The following is a 19,720-nucleotide window of genomic DNA, read 5'->3' on the forward strand; positions in this document are numbered from 1 at the left end:
GCCAGTACATACTGGGTTTCCCCCCACTGGGCACTAGGTAACCCCCCCCAGCAATGGGTATCCCCTCTGGCTCTCGATGTCACCCCCGTTGCTCCTAGTGCAGGACCTGGGACAGTACTGGGAGCTGCTGGATATTACCAGAATGGTGCAGGGGAGATACTGGGAGCTACTGGGAGATAGCAGAGGACTGGGGGACTCTGTATCTGCAGTTGGTGGGGCTGTGGGGATACTGGGAAGGTTCTGATTAAGGGAAGTAGGGAGACTGGGGCTTCATTCTGGGGAGTGGGTGGTATCGAGAGTGTCACTATGGCACAGGGGGGCGCACTGGGAGTGTCAGAGGGGTGCTGGCGTTACTGGGGAGAGAGCACCGAGGGTCTGGTCTGGGGGGGATCCCCGGGGCGGTACCAATGGTCCGTGGTGTACCGGGGTCTGGAGCCAGCCTCGGGGGCAATCCCAGGGCAGTAGCGGTGGTCTTAGGGCGATCCCGCGGCTGATCCTTGATACCCGTGTCCGGGGTCACTGGGGATGAGGAGGCGGCACTGGGGACGGTGCGGGGAAAGGCACCGGACTTCCTCGGACTGATGCCGGGGATCTGAGAGCTATCCTGGGGACAGTACCGGTGGTCCGAGGCGGTACCGGGAGTGGTGAGGCGGCCTCGCGGGCGATGCGGGGGAGGCGCCGGTGGTCAGGGGAGGTACAAGGGATTTGGTGTTGATCCCGGAGCGATCCGGGGGATCTCGGGGACAGTACCGGGCTTCCAGGGGGGAACCGGGCTGTGGAGGCGGCCCTGGGGTTGATACGGGGGTCATCCCGGAGATCTAGGGGCGTTCCCGAGGCGGAGCCGGAGGGGTCCCGCGGGGAGGCACCGCGGATTTGGAAGCAGGCCTGGAGGCGGTGCGAGGGTAGATCCCAGGAATCTGGGGGTGATTCCGAAAATTTCGGGGCGATCCCAGGGGCAGTATCGAGGGTCCGGGATGGTACCGGGGAAGGGGAGGCGGCCCCAGGGGCGATCGCGGAGGCGGTACCGGGGATCTGGGGACGATCCCGGGGGCGGTCCCAAGCCGGTCCCGGTCTCCCCGCTGGCGATCGCGAAGAAGACCCCGGGGCACTCCCTCGGTGCGGGGCCGGTGCCGGTGCCGGGAGCCCCGGGCGGTGCCAAGGGCGGTCCCTGTCTCTCGGCGGGTGGTGCCCAAGAAGACCCCGGGGCACTCCCACGGTGCGGGGCCGGAGCCGGTGCCGGGAACCCCGGGCGGTGCCAAGGGCGGTCCCGGGGCGGAGCCCATCGCGATCGCGATCGCGGTGCTGGTGCCGGTGTCGGGGCAGCGACGGAGCCCGGGGCATGGCGGGCCTGGGCGCCTCGGAACCGGGCACCGGCCCCGGTCCCGTCCCGGCCACTCGCGTGGAACTCACGGTGTCCTGCAGGTAGCGAGGCTGCGGCGGGAGCCGGCACCGGGCGGCGGGGGCGCGGGGAGGCGCTGGTGCTGGCATTGGAAGGTGCTGGGAGGCACTGGGTTGCACTGTGGTGTAGGGTAGCTGCCGTTGGAGGGTGCTGGGATGCACAGAGAGGCACTGGGAAGCACTAGGGAGCGACTTTGGAGGGTGCTGAGGTACACTTGGAGGCACTGAGATCCCGTGGGTGCACTGGGAAGCATTGGAGAGTTGGGAGCAGCTGGCGTTGTAGGGCACTGGGTTGCACTGGAACGCAATGAGACGCATTGGGAGGCACTGGAGTGTCGCAGCAGCTGGCGTCGAAGGTTGCCAGGGTGTACTGTGATGCACTGAGATCCCCTGGGATGCACTGGGAGGTACTGGAATGCACCGGAGAGTGGGAGCAGTTGGTGTGAATTGCTGAGATGTACTGGAATGCACTGAGATGCTCTGGAAGTCACCGGGAGACACTAGGGAACGGGGTGCAGTCGGCAATGAAGAGCACTGGGAGGCACGGGGAGGCACTGGGAAGCAAGGCAGCTGGCGCTGGAGGCACTGAAATGCATTAGGAGGCACTGGGATTCACTGGAAGACATTGGAATGTGGTGGGAGGCGTTGGGGACCATGGGGAGCACAAAGAGTGTTTGGTATGGGGACAGAGGGGCACTGGGTGAGCCAAGGGTTCTGAGGGCGTGAGGCACTGAGGGGAGTAGGCGGCACGGGGGGGCATTTGGGGGTCTCTGGGACTGGGAGTGCAAGGAGGTCAGGTTTAGGGGATTCTGGGGATGAAGGGGGGGTCACGTTGGACCCTGTATCCCCTGCACCCCCTGTATCCCTTGCCCACTCTGAAACTCCTGAATCCTCAGGCTGGGCCGCACTGCACCATCTGTATCCCTTGTATCCTCTGCCCACCCTGCAGTCCCTGTACCCTCCCTCTGCAACCTGAGGTCTTTCTTTGGTGTCCTGAGACATAGCTGTACCACTGACATATGGCACTCTTAACATGTGTCATGCTGTGCACCCCGTGCAGATGTGTCTGTGCATCCCAATGTGTGTTGTGGGGCACATCTGGCAGTGCGCCCCAACACCCAACCATGCTCACCAACACCTGGCCATGCCCACCACCACTCTGCTGTGCACCCTGACACATGGTTGAGCCCCAAAGCGCATGGCCCCTCAACATGTGTCAGACATGCTTTGCATGCCAATCCATGTCCTGGGGCACACCTGGCTGGGCACACCCTGCCATGCACCCTGTCACACAACAGGGCACGACATGTAGTTGTGCACCTCGGTGTGTATTCTGGGGCACATCTGACCGCACAACAGGTACACACAGTCACAGACACAGCCAGGTGCTCACACTGTCACACTCACACGCACACACACACTCTCACACTCACACGCACACACACACACACACACACACACACACACACACACATGCACACTCACATGCACATTCACACTCCCTCCTCCCTGCCCCCCAGGCAGCTCCTGGACAGGGACACCTTCTCCAAGTCGGACCCAAGTGAGTGAGGCAGGGGGGATGGGGTGTATTTTGGCTCTTAGGTGTTTTGGGGAGTCTCTGGGGGGCTTGGGGTTTCTGGGGGTTTTGGGGTCTCTGGAGGGTGTTGTGTGTTCAGGGGATTTTTAGGTCTCTGGGGGGTTTGGGGAGTCTCTGGGGGACTGGGGGGGGTCTGAGGTATTTTGGGAGTATCTGGTGGTTTTGGGGGTTCTCTGGGAGCATCAGTGTCTCTGGGGAGTGTTGTGGTCTTTGGGGTCTCTGATGTGTTTTGGGAGGTCTCTGGGATTGTTGTAATTCTATGAGGTTTTGGGGGTCTCAAGGACATTTTGGAGGGTTCCTGGGGAATTGGGAGCTCTGGGGAGTGTTGGGGTCTCTGGGGATTTTGGGTGGTCTTTAGGGTTTTGGGGATCTCTGAGGGATTTGGGGAGCCTCTGAGGTATTTTGGGGGTGTCTGGAGGAGCTTAGGGGGTTTTGGGGGGAGTTTGGGGGTGTCTCTGAGGTGTTTTGGGGGGGTCTCTGGGGAGTTTTGGGAGTTGCTGGGAGTGGTGGTGTCTCTAAGAGTTTTGGGGGTCTCTGGGGGCACCTGCCTCCCCTGATCCTTCCCCCTGCAGTCTGTGTGCTGTACACACAGCGCCCTGGCAGCCACCAATGGCGGGAGGTGAGTGACCCAATTGGTGGGGGGCAGCCAATCAGCATGTTGGGCTGGCCAATTGGCATGTTAGTATGTACTCAGCCAGCCAATCAGGATGCTGGGGTGCTAGCTGGCCAACCAATCATCAGCATGCTGGGGCAGTGAACAATCAGCATGTCTGTGTGCCAACCAGATGGCCAATCAGCATGTCAGGGATAATGGCAGACAACCAGCCAAGCAGCAGGTAATATTCTGGCCTATCAGCATGTTGGGTTGATGGCCAACTGGCCAATCAGTGTGTTGGAGTGCCAACCAGTTGGCCAGTCACCATGAGCAATCAGCATCTTCGGATGCAGCACATGGACAATGAGCATTCTGGGATGCAGCAGCCATCCAATCAATGTCAGGGGGCAGAGCAATCAGCCAACCAGCATCCTGGGGATCTGGGGAGCATGTCGAGGAGCTGGGCAGCCAGCCAATCAGCTGTCAGCATGCAGCCAGGCCCCGTCCCCCTGTAATTAACAGTGTGTTAATTGCGGGGTAATGAGCAGGGGGTGGGGCGGCCCCGAGGCACAAAGCGGCACCTGGGCCCTCCCCGCCCCTTTCCCACGCATGTTCCCACACGTGCCCCGGCCCGGGCCTGCTGCCCACCCTTGCCCCACCTCCTCCGCCCACATATGTCCTCATGTCCCCAATCTCATATCCACATGTTCCCATGTCCCTGTGTCCCCGTGTTGCTATGCCCCCATATCTGTACGTTCCCATGTCCCCAGTCCCTTGTCCACATGTTGTCATGTCCCTGTCTCTCCATGTCACTGTGTCCCCATATGTGTATGTCCCCATGTTCACATTCTGATGTCCCACTACCCCCCATCCCTATGCCCCCACCCTCATTCCCATGCTCCTGTTTTCCAGTGCTCTTAACACATCCCTGTGTTCCCATGTCCCTGTACCTTCATCCCTATGCCCCCATGTCTCTGCCTCTCCATGTCCCCATATCCCTGTATCCCTATCCCCCATGCCCATATTCTCATGTTCCCGTTCCTATGCCCCCATGTCTCATCATCTCTATGTCCCCATGTCCCTCTGTCCAAACGACCACATCCCCATCTCCCTGTGTCTCCATGTCCCTGTCCCCACCCCATCTTTTCCTGTCACCCCATTATCCCCACTGTCCCCATATCCTCCAGTTTGGCCGGACCGAGGTCATTGACAATTCCCTGAATCCTGACTTCCTGCACAAGTTTGTCCTTGATTATTGCTTTGAGGAGCGTCAGAACCTGCGCTTTGATCTGTGAGTGGCCCCTGTGCCCCCAGTGTCACCCCCAGTGTCAACCCCCTGTTCCCCAGGGTCACCCCCTGGCTACCCTGGCATAGCCCCCCAGGGTGTCCTTACCCCCGTCCCTGTTCCGTCCCCAGTCCTGGACCATTACCACCCTTGTTCACATCCCTGTCCCCATCCTTGTCCCATCCCATTGTCATCCCTATCCTATGCAGCCCCCATTCTGTCCCTGTCCCATTCTGTCCCTATCCACATCCCATCCCTGTCCATTCCATTGTGTCCCTATCCCACCCTGTTCCTTTACCCATCCTTGTCCCATCCTATCCCTATTCTTTTCCCCATCCCATCCCATCCCATCCCATCCCATCCCATCCCATCCCATCCCATCCCATCCCATCCCATCCCATCCCATCCCATCCCATCCCCACACCTAATTCATCCATATTTGTGTACCATCCCTCGCTCATCCCATCCCTCCCACTCCCTGTCCCCCGCCATACCATCCTTGTCTCCATCCCTGTTCCCATCCCTGTCCCATCCAAGCCACCCCCACTTCCTGTTCCATGCCCACATGTCCCCTCTGCCCCCAGGTATGATGTGGACTCCAAGAGCCCTGACCTCTCCAAGCATGTAAGTGCAGGATCAGTCAGCCCTGCTCCCCTGGCCTCCCTGGGATGGGCATCTCCTGGTGACACCCAATATTCCCAATCCTACAGGATTTCCTGGGCCAGGCATTCTGCACCCTGGGGGAGATCATCGGCTCAGCTGGCAGCCGCCTGGAGAAGCCCTTGACGTGAGCCCTCCCCTTTGCCTCAGTGTCCCCATGTCCCACCCCAGCAAAGCCCCTGACGTGAGCCTCTCTTGTGCCCCAGTGTGACCATGTTCCTTCTAGAGAAGCCCCTGACATGAACCCCCCTGCCCCAGTGTCCCCATTTCCACCCCCCTCGAGAATCCCCTCGTTTGAGCTTCCACTGTGGTCCAGTGTCCCCAGAGTCCTCACGGTCCCTATGCACTGCACTGGAGACAAACTCCTGATGGTAGTCCCTCTTGTCCCCAGTGTCCTGTGATCCCTTATGTCTCTGCCCCAGGGAAGGCCCCAATGTGAGCCACCTCCCCCACTGATCCCAATGTCCCCATGACCTCTGCCATGGATAAGCCTCTGACATGAGTCCTGCCTGTGCCCCAGTGTCCCTGAGCCCAGTGTCTCTGACATCACTATGTCCTCTTTGGAGAAAATGCTGGGTTTCTCCAAAACTGGTGTTTTGGAGAAAACTGGGGAACTCAGTGTCTCCATGTGTCCCCTGGAGAAGCCCTTGACATGAATCCTCATGGTCCCAGTGTCCTCATGTCTCCCCAGGTCTCTTTTGGTGTGCCCAGGATGGACCCAGATCCCAGAGCCAGCAGTGGCATTTTGGATGGTGGGGAGGTGGGGGGGGGTGGTCTGGCTTTTTTTTTTTTTTTTTTTTTTCTTCTTGGGAGGGAAGGCATTTTTTGTGGTCTGGCTTTTTCCTGGGATGGTGGCTTTTGGAGGGAATATGGGTTTGGGGGATCTGGCTTTTGAAAGATCTGGTTTTTGGGGGGGATCTGGATTTTGGAGTGATCTGATGTTTTTGGGGTTGACCTTTTCAGGGGCAGTTTGTTTTGTGGGAATTGACTTTCTGGGGAGCTGAATGTCTTTTGGGGACTGACTTTTTTGAGGGGAGAAACAGCTTCTTTTTAGGGTGCTGGAATCTGTGGGGGAGCTGGGTTTTTTTTTTGTAGACTTCCTTTTTTGGGAGGGGGGCTTTTTATTGGGTGGGGATCCCCTCCATCACCTTTCAGCATGTGTCCCTGCAGGATGGGGACAGCCGCCATGCACCCCAGGGGCAGGAGACCTGCCCCAGCTGTCTCCAATGGGTAAGTTTTGGGGTGCTCAGTGCGCGGGGGACCCCCCAGGACATCATGTGTGCCCCGGCTATGCTCACATCTCATCCTGGCAGTGGCATTCTGGGGAAGAAGTGCGGCACCATCATACTCCTTGCTGAAGAGTTGGGAAACTGCCGGGTGAGCCATGGCGGGGCAGGAGAGGGGGCTTAGCTTGGGGACCTCACAATATCGGGGGTGGCTGAGACACACTAGCCTGCAGATGAGACTGCGAGCTGTTAATCCTCACGCTGTGTCCCACCTGTCCTGGATCCCTCCTTCCCTCATGGAGCAGCTGCCCCGAAGGGTCCCACCCCTGAGGAGGGTGCAGGGTGGATGACTCTCCCTGATTCCACCCCTCAGGACGTGGCCACACTCCAGTTCTGCGCCAGCAAGTTGGATAAGAAGGATTTCTTCGGAAAATCTGACCCCTTCATGGTCTTCTACCGCAGCAATGAAGACGGGACGTGAGCAACCCCCCCTCAAAACTGCAGTGACTCTCCCACACCTCAGAGGAGGGCTCAGCCCCAGCACAGGACACCCCTATGTCCCCGTGGGCTTACATTGCCGGGGGTGTCCAAAAATCCTCACTGCACTGTGGGGGTGAGAGACTTGGGGAGTGTTGAGCTGGGGGAGTGACTCCCTTGTACCCCCTTGTCTTCCCCCCAGTTTCACCATCTGCCACAAGACGGAAGTGGTGCGGAACACACTGAATCCCGTCTGGGCGGCCTTTGCCATTCCTGTGCGTGCCCTCTGCAATGGGGACCACGACCGGTGAGTGCCAGGGGACTGAGACCCCCTCTTTGGCCCCAAAAACCTCCTTCTCCCTCTTCCCCCTATCTCTAGGGTCCACTATGATCCCTGAACCCCCTTCCCTCATCTCTGTCATACCCAGGACACCCTGCACTCCCATCTCTGTGGTTCTCTGAGACCCACTGAACCCCCTTCCCCCAATCTCTATGGGCCCTCAGGACCCCCTTTTCCTTCTTTCCCCCATCTCCCAGGTCCTCCAGGAACCCCTGCACCCCATGTCCCCATCTCTCTGGTACCTCTGGACTCCCAGAGCCCCTTCACTCCATGTCCATGGTACCCCAGGATCCCCTTCCCCTCTCTCTGTGTTCCCTCAGAATCCCTTCTCCTGTGTCTGTGGTACCCCAGGACCCTCTTTAATCCCTTCTCCCCAGCTCTGTGGTACCTCAGGACCCCCTGCAGTCCATCCACCTTCTCTGTGGCCCCATGAGGCACCCTTTCCCCCACTTCTGTAGCCACCCGAGACTCTCAGAACCCCTTTCCCTGTCTCTGTGGTACTAGTAGCACACACCCCCCACCCCAAGGGTTACCTGCTTCTGCCTCAGTTTACCCATTTGGGCAATGGGCATCACAGCTATTCCAACTGCCCCGCCCCTCCCCCCCCCCCCCCCAAACCCAACCACGTGAACCCCTCTCAAATCCCAAACCAGTGTCACCAGCTGCTGTCCTAGCAAAAATCTCCTCACACTGCTTTGGCCCCACGTTGGATGTTGCTGTGGCAACGATGGATAAAAATATCCCAAGGAGGAGGACAAGGAAGCAGGAAAAAGCCCACAGAGGCGTCAAAACAAATCCCACAGGGAGTGGGGGTTTGTGTGTGATGGGTCTCCAGAGGAGGGTGGGGGAGGAATGAGATTTGGGGATGTTGGTGACCCCCCCTCTGCCTTGCAGAGCCATCAAAGTGGAGGTATATGACTGGGACCGTGATGGCAGGTGAGCTGTGTGTGGTCCTGGGGACCCCCCACACCCTGGACCTGCACCCCTCAGGTGACAGGGACCCTCATTCCCACCTGCTTCATTCATCTCCCCTGCATCCCCGGGTGATGGGGACCTCTGGTTGTTGGGAATCTCCCCTGGCTATTTGGGACTCCCTGGCTGATGGGAAACCTCCTGGGCAATGGGAAGCCCCCAATCCCCACACCACTGAGTGATGGGGATCCCCCCGGGGAATGGGAACCTCCCTAACTGGACTGATGGAGATCCACCGGCCTTGCAGCCACGACTTCATTGGGGAGTTCACCACCAGCTACCGGGAGCTGGCACGAGGCCAGAGCCACTTCAACGTGTACGAGGTGAGGGGGGATGGGTACATGGGCATGGGAGTTCTGCACCCCCCCATGGGGGTCATGTCCCCACTGCTGCATGCCCCAGGTTATGGAACCCTGTGCTGCACCCCTGTGTGTTTCGGTCTTAACACTGCACCCCTTGGGTGTTACGCTCCCCAGGGTCCCTCTCTCTGCTGCACCTCTGTGTGCTGGGGTCTCTGTGTAGGTGCTACATACCCCAGGATCCCCATGATGCAATCCTGGAGTGTTATGGTCCCCAGGGTCCCTCCCAACCCTGCACCCTGGTGTGCCATATACCCAAGGGTCCCTGAGGTGTCGTGGTGCCCAGGGTGCTCATGCTGCAGCCATAGAGGTTTACAGTCCCCATGATTCCCTGTGCTACAGCCCAGCAGGTTGGGATCTCCACAATGCACCCCTGGAGTGCAGCACCCACAGCTGCTCCCTTGAGGGTACCCAGCTCCCACCATGGATCTCCAGCTGCACTACAATCCCCAGGGTCCCCACATGCACCCATGGGTGTCACAGCCCACCATGTGTTTCTCAAGGTCTGTCTCTGCACCTCAGCACAGTGCTCCTCCCACTGCTGCCCCCCAGCATTTTCTGTGCCCCCCCGTCCCCCTGGATGTGACAGTCCGTTACACTGCTCCCTGGGGCCTCCTGTCCCTGTGAGAAGCAGCCCCCTTCCCTCTCCTCTCATCCCTGCAGGTGGTGAACCCCCGGAAGAAGATGAAGAAGAAGAAGTACCTGAACTCGGGGACAGTGAGGATGGGGATGTGCAGAGGGGGAGGACACAGGGGGAGTGGGCACTTCCTCCCCTAAGTCCCATGTCCACCAGGTGACACTGCTGTCCTTCGCTGTGGAGGCCGAGCACACCTTCCTGGACTACATCAGGGGCGGGTGAGCAGGGAGTCCCCAGCACCTCCAGCTGCACTTTTGAGGGTCCCAAACACCCCCAGCTCCTTCCTTGGGGGTACGCAGCACCCTGAGCTGCTCCCTCAAGGGCAGAGAATCCCCAACATCCCCAGCCTCTACTTCACTGGCAGGGGGGTCCCCAGGACCCCCATCTCCTCCCTTGGAGGTCCCCAGTATCCACTGTTGCTCCCTCAGGGATGGGGCAGGGGTAGGGTGGTGGTGTTCCTGCTATCCTCAATTCCTCCCTGTGGGATCCCCAACACCCCCAGTTGCTCCATTGGGGGGTCCTCGGCACACCTAGCTCCTCCATTGGGGGTCTCAGCACCCCCACCCAGATGCCTCGTTAGGGCCAGGCTGTCCCCACAACCCACAGCAGTTTCACTGGTAGTCCCCAGAGCCCACAATTGCTCCCTTTAGAAGTCTCCACCATTTCCAACATCTTTGGGGTCCCCAACACCCATAGCTGCTCCTTTGGGGAAAGAGGATCTCCACCACCCCTATCTTCTCCATTGTGGGTCCTCAGCACCTCACCCAGATGCTCCCTTATGGGCAGGGGCTCCCCAGCATCCCAAAGTGGTCATCTGGGGCTCCCCAGCACCCCCAGCTACTCCCTTAGGTGCATCACTGACACCTCAGTGCAGGGACACTTGGGGGTGCTCTGAATTGTGATATGGGTGCACCTAGTCCAGCCTGTGGCCCCAGGGGTGCCCCACCCCAAACCCACAGGTCACACCCTATGTCACCCCAAGGCCACTTTACCCCCCCAGGACCCAACTCAACTTCACAGTGGCCATAGACTTCACAGCATCCAATGGTGAGTGGCAGCTATGTCCCCCCTGGGGGATTTATTTGGGGCAGTTGTAACCAGTTTGGTGTTATGGTGGTGTCATTTTTGTCACCAGCTTGGGGACATGGTGTTGTTGTCTTTGTAGTTGTGTTGGGGACGTGATCATGTCTCTCTTGTCACTGGGTTGGGGACCCAGTGGCGTCTGCCTTGTCACTCCCTTGGGTTAGGGTCATGATGGCATTGTCCTTATTGTGGGTTTGGGGCCATGGTAGTGTTATTTTTGTCACTGTACTGGCACTACAGTGGTGTCATACTTGTCAACCAGTCTTTGGGTTGGGAATTTGGTGCCATCATCATCACTGAATTTGGGACAGAGTGGTGCCATTTTTGTCACTGGGTTGGGGTCATGGCAATGTCATCCTTGTCACTGTTGGTTCCATGGTGGTGTCATCCTTATCACCAGCTGTCACCAGGCTGGGGACATGGTGGCATCATCTTTGTCACCAAGTTGGGAATATGGTGATGTCACCCTTGTCACTGGGTTGGGGACGTGGTTGGCATTTGGAGACATGGTGGGATCATCCTTGTCACTGTGTTGGGGATGACATCATCCTTGCCACTGAGTTTGGGCCATAGTAGTGCCATGGTTGTGGGAATGCTGGGGGTGTTTTGGGTGTGCTGGGGGGATTGTGACAGTGCTGGGGGGGCCTGTGGGGATGCTGAGCCCCATGCCTGTGCAGGGAACCCCTCGCAGCCCACGTCTCTGCACTACCTGAGCCCCTTCCAGCTGAATGCCTACAGCCTGGCACTGAGGGCCGTGGGGGACATCATCCAGGACTACGACAGTGACAAAATGTTCCCAGCCCTTGGCTTTGGTGCCAAGGTCCCCCCGGATGGACACGTGTCCCACGAGTTCCCACTGGTGAGGGGCCAAGGCAGGACAGGACTGTGGATGAAGGGTCATGCAGTTCGGAACATGGTGGGATCATCCTGTCACGTTGTTTTGGACATGGAGGGATATTGTCCTTGTCACTGTTGGGGGCTCTGGTAGTGTGATCCTCATCACTGGTCTGGGGCCATGGTAGTGTCATCCTTATCACCAGGTTAGGAAGAGGCTTGGTGTTGTCACTAGTGTAGAGTCATAGTGGTCTCATCATTGATCACAAAGTTGGCATATGGTGTGTTTGAGTTGGATCTGGATTGGGGATGTGATGGTGTCATCCTTATCCTTGGGCTGGGAACATAGTGGCATCATCATTTTGTGACTGGTTTGGGGTCATGGTAGTGTCACCAGGTTGGAGACATGGTAGTATCATCCTCATCACCAGGTTCAGGATGTGGTGGTGTGGTCTTTGTCACTGTGCTGGGCATATGTCCTTGTCACCTATTCTCACTGTATGGGGGGCATAGTGATAACATTTTTGTCACTGGGTTGGGAATGTGGTGCCATTTTCTTTATCACTGGGGATGTGGTGGTGTCATCTGTGTCTTGGGTTGGAAACATAGTGGCATCATCATTTTGTCACTGGGTTGCGGCCATGGCAGTATCATCCTTGACACTGAGTTGAGAACATGTTGGTGTCTCCCTTGTCACCACATTGTGGACATAGTGGGATCATCCTTGTTAGCATTTGGGGGACATGGCAGTGCCATCTTTGCCTGTGGGTGGCGTCCATGGTGTCACCCTGTCCATTGCTGGGGGCTGTGGTGTCACTGTGGTCCTGGTGACCCTGTGGCAGAATGGGGATGCATCAAATCCGGCATGCCATGGCATTGCGGGGGTGCTGGAGGCATATCAGCGCAGCCTGCGCCATGTCCAGCTCTACGGCCCCACCAACTTTGCCCCTGTTGTCAACCATGTTGCCCGGTAAGAGGGGCCCCATGCCCTGGGGTGGGGACCCTGTGCCCTCGGCGTCACGCAGGGTCCCCCTAGCTCAGCGGCCACGGTGCTGGACGGGTCCCAGTACTTTGTACTCCTCATCATCACCGATGGTGTCATCTCTGACATGGCCCAGACCAAGGAGGCCATCGTCAATGTGAGACCCTCATAGTGGCATTGGGGAGGGTGGTGGCACCCTGGGTGCTGGGAACCTTGGACCCTTGGGTGATAGGGGCAGTGGAGAGGGATTGGGGGGTAGGAAAGGTTGGGGACTTCTGGGTGCTAGGGGGTTGAGGAGGAGCTAGAACCCTTAGGGGGTGGGAAGGGGCTTGGACTCCTGGGTTCTGAGGGGTTGGGAGTGGCTGGGACCCTTTGGGTGATGGGGTGGGTGAAGAGGAACTGGGACCCTGAAGCTGAGAGGGAGGGGGTGGGTTGGGACACTTGCATGCTCAAGGGGTGGGGAAGGGGCTGGAAGCCCTGAGTGCTGGGAGGGGGTGTGGACCCCTGGGTGCTGGAGGCAGTGAGGAGAGACTGGGACCATTGAGAGGTGGGAAAGCGCTTGGACCCCTGGGGTCGAGAAGGGGCTTGGACCCCTGGGGTCGAGAAGGGGCTTGGACCCCCGGGGTTTGATGTGTAAGGGTGTCTGGAACCCCTGGGTGCTGCAAGGGGGCTGGGAAGTTCCAGGAACCCCCCCAGTGCCAGTGGGGCGGTCTGAGACCTTTGGGTGTTGGGGGGGATGGTGAGGGACTGGAATCCTTGGGGGAGGGGGTGTTGGCACCCCTGGGTGCTGCACGGAGGCCAGAGGTGGCAGCTCATTTTGTGGCAGCATCATTAAATTTCATGGGACTCCCTTCACCCCCTGGCTCCCTCAGGCTGCCAAATTGCCCATGTCCATTATCATCGTGGGAGTTGGCCAGGCTGAGTTTGATGGTAAGATTTGGGGGCTGGGGGGAACTAGGGGAAGGCTGGGGGGATGGGGGCAGGGTCCCTTGGCCACTGGAACCATGAGTTGAATCTGTCAGCATATGAATGGGCTCAGCATACCCCAGTGAGGGGGCTTGGGGGTTCTGGGTGTGGGGTTGAGAGGGACAAAATGGGATCCCAGCCTGGGGTGGGGGGCATTGGGGTGCTGCTGACTTCCCCCGCAACATCACCCCCAGCCATGGTGGAGCTGGATGGGGACGACATCCGCATCTCTTCCCGTGGGAAAGTGGCTGAGCGTGATATCGTCCAGGTAACCAACCTCACCAATGAGGAATTTGGGGACCCCCTCCCAGCTCACCCAGCAGGATGGTGGTGGGGGGTGCCCTGTGGAGCTCAAATCGGCCCCATCACTCCTGGGGTGCACTTGGTGGGACTGGTGTGGAGGGTGATAAGGTGGTCTGGGACATGGCGGGGTACTGGGATATGGGGATGCACTGGCACATGTAGGGGCACTTCACTGGGAAAAGAGGGTGTCCTTGGACTTGGGACGTATCTTGGAATGAGGGTGCACTGGCACATGAGAGTGTATTAGGATATGGGAGGCACTGAGACATGAAAGAGATAATAGCAAGTGAAAGGAACTTTATTGGGAAATAGTGGAGGAGTTGGAATTGGGATGTCGGGGATGTGCTAGGACACAGAAGAAGTGCACTGTGACATGGGAGGGATGCACTGGGAAAAAGGAGTGCACTGGGGTTTGGAATGTACCTCAGTGGGGGAGACACTGGGACACTGGGTGCACTGGGTACATGGTGGGGGCCTTCACTGGGAAAAGTGGGTACACTGAGATTTGGGATGTACCTTAGAATGGGGGTGCAGTGGGACACAGGGGTGTATTAGGATATGGGGGCACTTTGGCATGAAGGGGGCTGGTACTGGGAAATGGGGGGGGCACTGGAATGTGGGGGGCACTGGGACATGAAGGGGCATGTACTGGGATATGTAGTTGCACTGGGACATGAAGAGGGGGTGTACTAAGACATTTTGGGGGGCTGTGCTGCAAAAAAGGGTGCAGTGAGACTTAGGATGTTCCTGGATGTGGGGGGGAGCCTAGGACATTAGCAGGCACTGGGACATGGAGGAATATTGGAACATTGGAGTGGGGCACTGGGATATGGGATGTACCTGGATGTGGGGGGCACTGGGACACGAGGAGGGTGTGCTGGCAAATGAAGGGAACATGGGGGCACCAGGATGAATCCGGATGTGGGGGGCAGTGGGACATGGGGGGTATTGGGAAATAGGAAGAGACACTGGGATGTGGGGGCTGTGGGAAATGGGAGGCACTGGGATCTGGAGGGGCATTTGGGCTTGGGATGCACGTGGATGTGGGGGTGTCCTGGGACATGAAGAGGGCTGTACTAGCAAATGGGGAGCACTGGCATGTGGGAGTACATTAGGACATGGAGGGGCACTGGGTCATAGTATGTACCTGGATGTGAGGGACACTGGGACATCAGGAATGGGGAGGGGACACCAGAGCTGCTGTGTGTAGGGCACACAGTTCTGGGGCCTTCCTGGCCCTGGACCCCCTAAACTGGTCTTCCCCCCTGTGCGCCCCCCCCCTCCCCCGCCCAGTTTGTTCCATTTCGTGACTACATGACGGGGGGTCCCGGCGCGGGGCTGAGCATGGCAGGGCTGGCACGAGAAGTCCTTGCCGAGATTCCCGACCAGCTCCTCTCTTACATGAAGGCACGGGGCATAAAACCATCTACCCATCCCTCTCATGTCCCCTGAAACCCTTCCACTCTGACTGTCCACACCCAATGCACCATGTCCCTTCATCCTATTCTCTATCCAGGGGTCAAAGGCAGCCATACTCTGTCAGGGACCTGGGACTGGATGTCCCTCTCCTCCTTTCCACAACTTTGGTGTCCCCTCCCCAACCCAGGTTCCTACCACCACACCCATAAACCAGCTTTTAGGTTTCCCGGGGGAATTGGGATGGCGTTGCCTGAGCATTCTTGGCTATGGGACTGCCCCCTATACCCATCCAGGACTGTCCTGCCCCCCAAAAAAGTGGCAGGGGGTCTTCAGCAGCCTGACCAGAAAGCTGGGGTGTGCAGGAGCCTCTACCAAATGTGGAGTGCCCCCCTAGCGTGATGCATGATCCCTCCTCACCTTACCAGCCTCCCCAAATCCATGGTTCCCTTGCATTTCCTGGGCTCATCCCAGTGGGGTTCCCAGTGTTTTTGATGTTCCCCCTTGCCATATCGTATGTGTCCATGTGGGTTTGTATGGAGTTGCCTTAAATTGCAATAAATTATTGTGGCTTTAATTACAGCCCCCTCCCCCAGGATGCTCCATCATCTCCCTAAAAGGGGCCCTGCCTTGGCTCTATGTGTAATCCCCCAGTGTTTGACCCTCCCCAGCTGTGTGACACCTCCCAGGACTGTTGACAACTCCCCTGCTCAGCTGTGTGACTGCCCCACTCCAGCTCTGACCCCTCCCCAGCTGTGATCCCCTCCCCCGCTGTGATCCCCTCCAAGCTGTGAGCCCCTGCCTGCTGTGTCACCCCCTCAACCTGTGCTCCCCCACGCTGTGACACCCCAGCTCTGACCCCTCCCCAGCTGTGTGATCCCCCACACACTGTGTGAACCCCCTCAAATGTATGACCTCTCTGGCTGTGTGACCCTCCCCCCAGCACTGACAGCCCCCAGCAGTGTGATCGTCCCCATGTCTGATATCCCTGGCTGTTTGTGATGCCCCCACATGCTGTAACCCTCCTCAGGCTTTGGCATGGCCCCCCAGCTCTGACCCCTCACCAGCTGTGTGTGACAGCCTCACACTGTGTGACACCTTCTGACTCTGTGTGACCTCTCTGTGTGACCCTGCCCCCACTGTGTGACCCCCAAAATTGCACATACACAGAAACCACCTGGGGCAGGGGAGAGCTAGGTTATTTACAGGACTCTGCACCCCAACTGTTTCAAGGGGGCCCTGGGAAGTCAGGGGACTCACAGAGACCCCATGCCCCAATTCAGGGGGTCATAAAGCCTCTGAAACCCAACGGGGAGATCACAGGGACTCCCACTGGGGGGGTTCACAAAGTATCCACACCCCAGTTAGGGGGCTCAAAATGCCCTCACACTCCACTTTAGGATAACAAAGCACACCCCAACTGTGTCTGTGGGGTCTCATAAAGCCCCCCACTCCAAAGGGGGAGGGGGGGTCACAAAGTGCCTACACTCCAACTTAGGGGTGGTTATAAAACCCCTGCACTCAAATTGAGGGGGTCACAGATACCCCACATCCCAGCTGGGTGAAGTTGCAAAATGCCCATACCCCAGCTTGGGGGTCACAAAGCCTCTGCACTCCAATGGGGAGGTGAAAAAGCTTCTTCCCCCTGGCTGGGAGGTGGGGGTTGTTTTAGGCCCTTGTCTGCCCCCAAAAGAAGTGGCTTTCCAGTGTAAGGGGATTGTACCAGTGCCTAGACCAAACCAGTCAGCAGGTACTAGGGGATAAACCCCATGTTGGGGTGGCTGCTCTTACTCCTTCCCCCCTTCCTGCACCCCTTCAGGCTGCGGGGGGGGGGGGGGGGGGGGGGGTGCCTCCAGATCCCCAAACTGCTTCAAGATTCCATTCTTTATTGCTGCATTTCCCTCGGCCAAGGTCAGCCCCAGGGGAAACCAGCACAGATCCCAGGGGGCACAGACCCTAACTGGCACACCAAAACACGGGGAGCCTCTCTCAGATCAGACAGTGTGAGGGGCCTCATGCTGCTGTGGAGAGGAACAGGAGGGGAGAAAGGCCCTGAGATCCACCATAGCAGGGCTGACACGAGGGGTGTCATCTTTCACCCAGAGGGTGTTAGGGGTTGCTCGTGGAAATAAAACACTCCAAATAAAGGGGGAGGAGGGGCAGATGAAGCCCTGAATATATGTCCCCCTGCAGAAGAGCAGGGAGAGGATCCTTGACTGTTTGGGGGGGGGGGGGGGGGGCACCTTGTTTTGCAAGGAGGCTCTGTCAGTTTGGAGGGGTGCCTGACTGTCTGGGTGGACCGACTGGTGGAGGGGTGGGGGTACCGCTTAGCAAGGCATCTCCAGAAGCTGCTACTCCAGGAAATCCCGAGGAGAGACATAATTGTCATACACCCGAGTTCCTCCACATTTATCTATTGGGCCTCCCCCAAACGCTCACCTCTTTAGAATCAACGTGGAAAAAAAACTTGGGTCAGGATTAGGATTGGGGGTTACGGCTGGGGATTAGCGTTAGTGTGAGGGTTAATTTTCCATTCAGATTTCTGTCTAGAGCTTACTCAGAAATGTTCCGTTGGGGGTTGTCCGTTTCCTTCAGTCACCACCGTACCACAACAGCCTCGGATCGGGGGTGGGATGTGTGCCAGAGTAAGCTCTGCAGCAAAACCCTTCCTCCTAAAAGACGGCAGAACCTTAAAATCTCTTCTCAAGGCCATCTCTGCTGATGAATTTCTGAAAGTCGAAACGTGAGCTTCATCTCAGCCGAATACATAAAATACGGCATGCTCGCGCCACAAAGCACAGCCCCGCTCAGCCCCGTGACGGCCACCCCCGCGCCGCCCTCAGGCCCTGCCCGACGCCTTCGCGCGCTGCCTCCCCGGCCGTGCCGCGCCTGCTGCCGGCGCTGCGCCTGCCTACGGCCCTGAAACCACTGCAATCACCGGCGCGCTGCTGTGCCTGCTGGGCGCTCGTATCGACATTCCAAAGGGACTTTGCATGTCCGCCCGCCCTTGGCCCCCTGACCCTGCTCTTGGCCCCGCGCCAAATCCACTTCGCTCCCGGGCTCGGCGGCACCTCTCCGCCGCCCGCTCCTCTCCTCCTTGCTGCGTTTGGGTTGACCCGAAGCTGCTGGAGCTCCAGGAGCATTTGGACACTGCTCCCAGGGATGCACAGGCTGCCATAGTTGGGCTGTCTGTGCAGGGCCAGGGGCTGCACTCCATGATTCCACTGGCTCCCTCCCAGCTCAGCCCCTTCTGCAATTCTCACCCTTTGGCTCAGCTTTTGTGTCCACTGAGGCCCTGGCAAAGCTGATGGGGGCAGGCAGGACCGGTGACAGCCCCAGCGTTCCCCTGTCTGTGACACCCCAGCGGTGACAGCCCCAGCATTCCCTCCCTGGAGATGCTTCAAGGGATGTGTCCACAGCTGCGGCCAGTCAACGGAACTGACCGGCCAATGAACACCCCCAGCCTGGGCTCGGGGAAGGTCCCCCTGGCGACCTCCACAGTGCCACAGGCAAGTGTCAGATACAGTTACATAGGTCTGCCCAGAGCTGACAGGGAAGGTTCATAAAAAACAAAAAAAAACACCAAGAAAAAGATAACTCCACCCTGCAGAGCTGCTCCCTCATTCTCTAGTTTCACCTGCACACACAGAGGACCTGAGACTAAAAGCAATGAACTCAGGCACATATGCAGTAAAAGCAGCTTGGGGACAGCCTTGCAGCAGGACTCTTCTCATCCCAGTGAAATAGGCCCCTTGGCAGGCAGCTCTAGGGCCTTTGGAAAGGGCAAGGGTCAGAGCCTCAGCCTACAGGGAAGAAAAGGGCTCTGAATTGCCTGCCCTTGGCACATAAACCCTGCTCCCAGGCTGCTTCACACACAGGATTTATCTGGAGGACTGCAGAAAGCTGAGACTCAGCTCTGGCTTTTCCATGTCCCGTGCCATAAAGCTTGCCTGGGAAAAGAAATTTAGGGTCAGCTCTGCTGGCACAATCCCTTCTGGCCCAGGGTAGAGTGCCAGGAAAGTCTTTCCATGCTGAGGCTTTGCTGCAGTCAAGGAAAGCTCCTGGCTCAGGATCACCTTTCCTGCTCAGTCAGACCCTTTGAGTGCCCCAGCAGCAGGAAATTGCCAGATCTGGGTGGTACCAGTCCTGGCAAATGCCAGACTTGGACATTGCCAGCACCGGCAATTTGCCATATCTGGAAGCCTGGCACCTGGGCACAGTGCCAACAAACACCAGATTCCAGGTGCTGGTGAGCACCAAATCTGGATTCCTTCCTTCCTTCCTTCCTTCCTTCCTTCCTTCCTTCCTTCCTTCCTTCCTTCCTTCCTTCCTTCCTTCCTTCCTTCCTTCCTTCCTTCCGCCACTTCCTTCCTTCCTTCCTTCCTGAAGTCCTCTACTGCCAGGCCTTGGACACATCTAGGTGTGGAAATCTTTAAAATAAGAGGGCTATGAGAAAGCTGCAAAAGGCAGACATAAACAACAGTAGAACTGTGCTGGAACTAAGCAGTAGCCATAAGATTTGTCCGCAAAAATGTTACATGAGATGCAGAATATAAGAATAAATAGAACAATGCACTGTGTATTAACGCT

General features: G+C 58.0%; 1 protein-coding gene across 9 annotated transcripts; it reads left to right on the forward strand.

The window, feature by feature from the left end:
• Positions 1–312: 312 nt before the first annotated feature.
• Positions 313–19,398, forward strand: LOC120502917 (copine-5-like). Of its 9 annotated transcripts, XM_039710915.1 has the most exons (22): positions 1,340–1,422; positions 2,919–2,959; positions 3,568–3,614; positions 4,778–4,881; positions 5,460–5,499; positions 5,586–5,662; positions 6,227–6,295; positions 6,706–6,765; positions 6,849–6,912; positions 7,135–7,238; positions 7,441–7,545; positions 8,473–8,514; positions 8,798–8,873; positions 9,573–9,626; positions 9,703–9,764; positions 10,547–10,593; positions 11,307–11,488; positions 12,306–12,433; positions 12,500–12,602; positions 13,318–13,375; positions 13,606–13,679; positions 15,008–15,736. In XM_039710915.1, the coding sequence occupies exons 1-22, from the start codon at positions 1,340–1,342 to the stop codon at positions 15,164–15,166; spliced, it is 1,779 nt and encodes a 592-aa protein (XP_039566849.1). In that variant the 3' UTR covers positions 15,167–15,736. The 9 variants fall into 9 exon arrangements, with proteins under 9 accessions (XP_039566844.1, XP_039566846.1, XP_039566845.1 ...); XM_039710910.1 differs by lacking the exons at positions 4,778–4,881; positions 15,008–15,736 and adding an exon at positions 17,726–19,398 and having other exon boundaries at positions 313–1,422; positions 12,582–12,602; XM_039710911.1 differs by lacking the exons at positions 4,778–4,881; positions 15,008–15,736 and adding an exon at positions 17,839–19,398 and having other exon boundaries at positions 316–1,422.
• The last annotated feature ends 322 nt before the right edge of the window (positions 19,399–19,720 follow it).

Source organism: Passer montanus, unplaced genomic scaffold, assembly GCF_014805655.1.
Source record: "Passer montanus isolate IOZ18808 unplaced genomic scaffold, ASM1480565v1 scaffold237, whole genome shotgun sequence".
Lineage (NCBI taxonomy): Eukaryota > Metazoa > Chordata > Aves > Passeriformes > Passeridae > Passer > Passer montanus.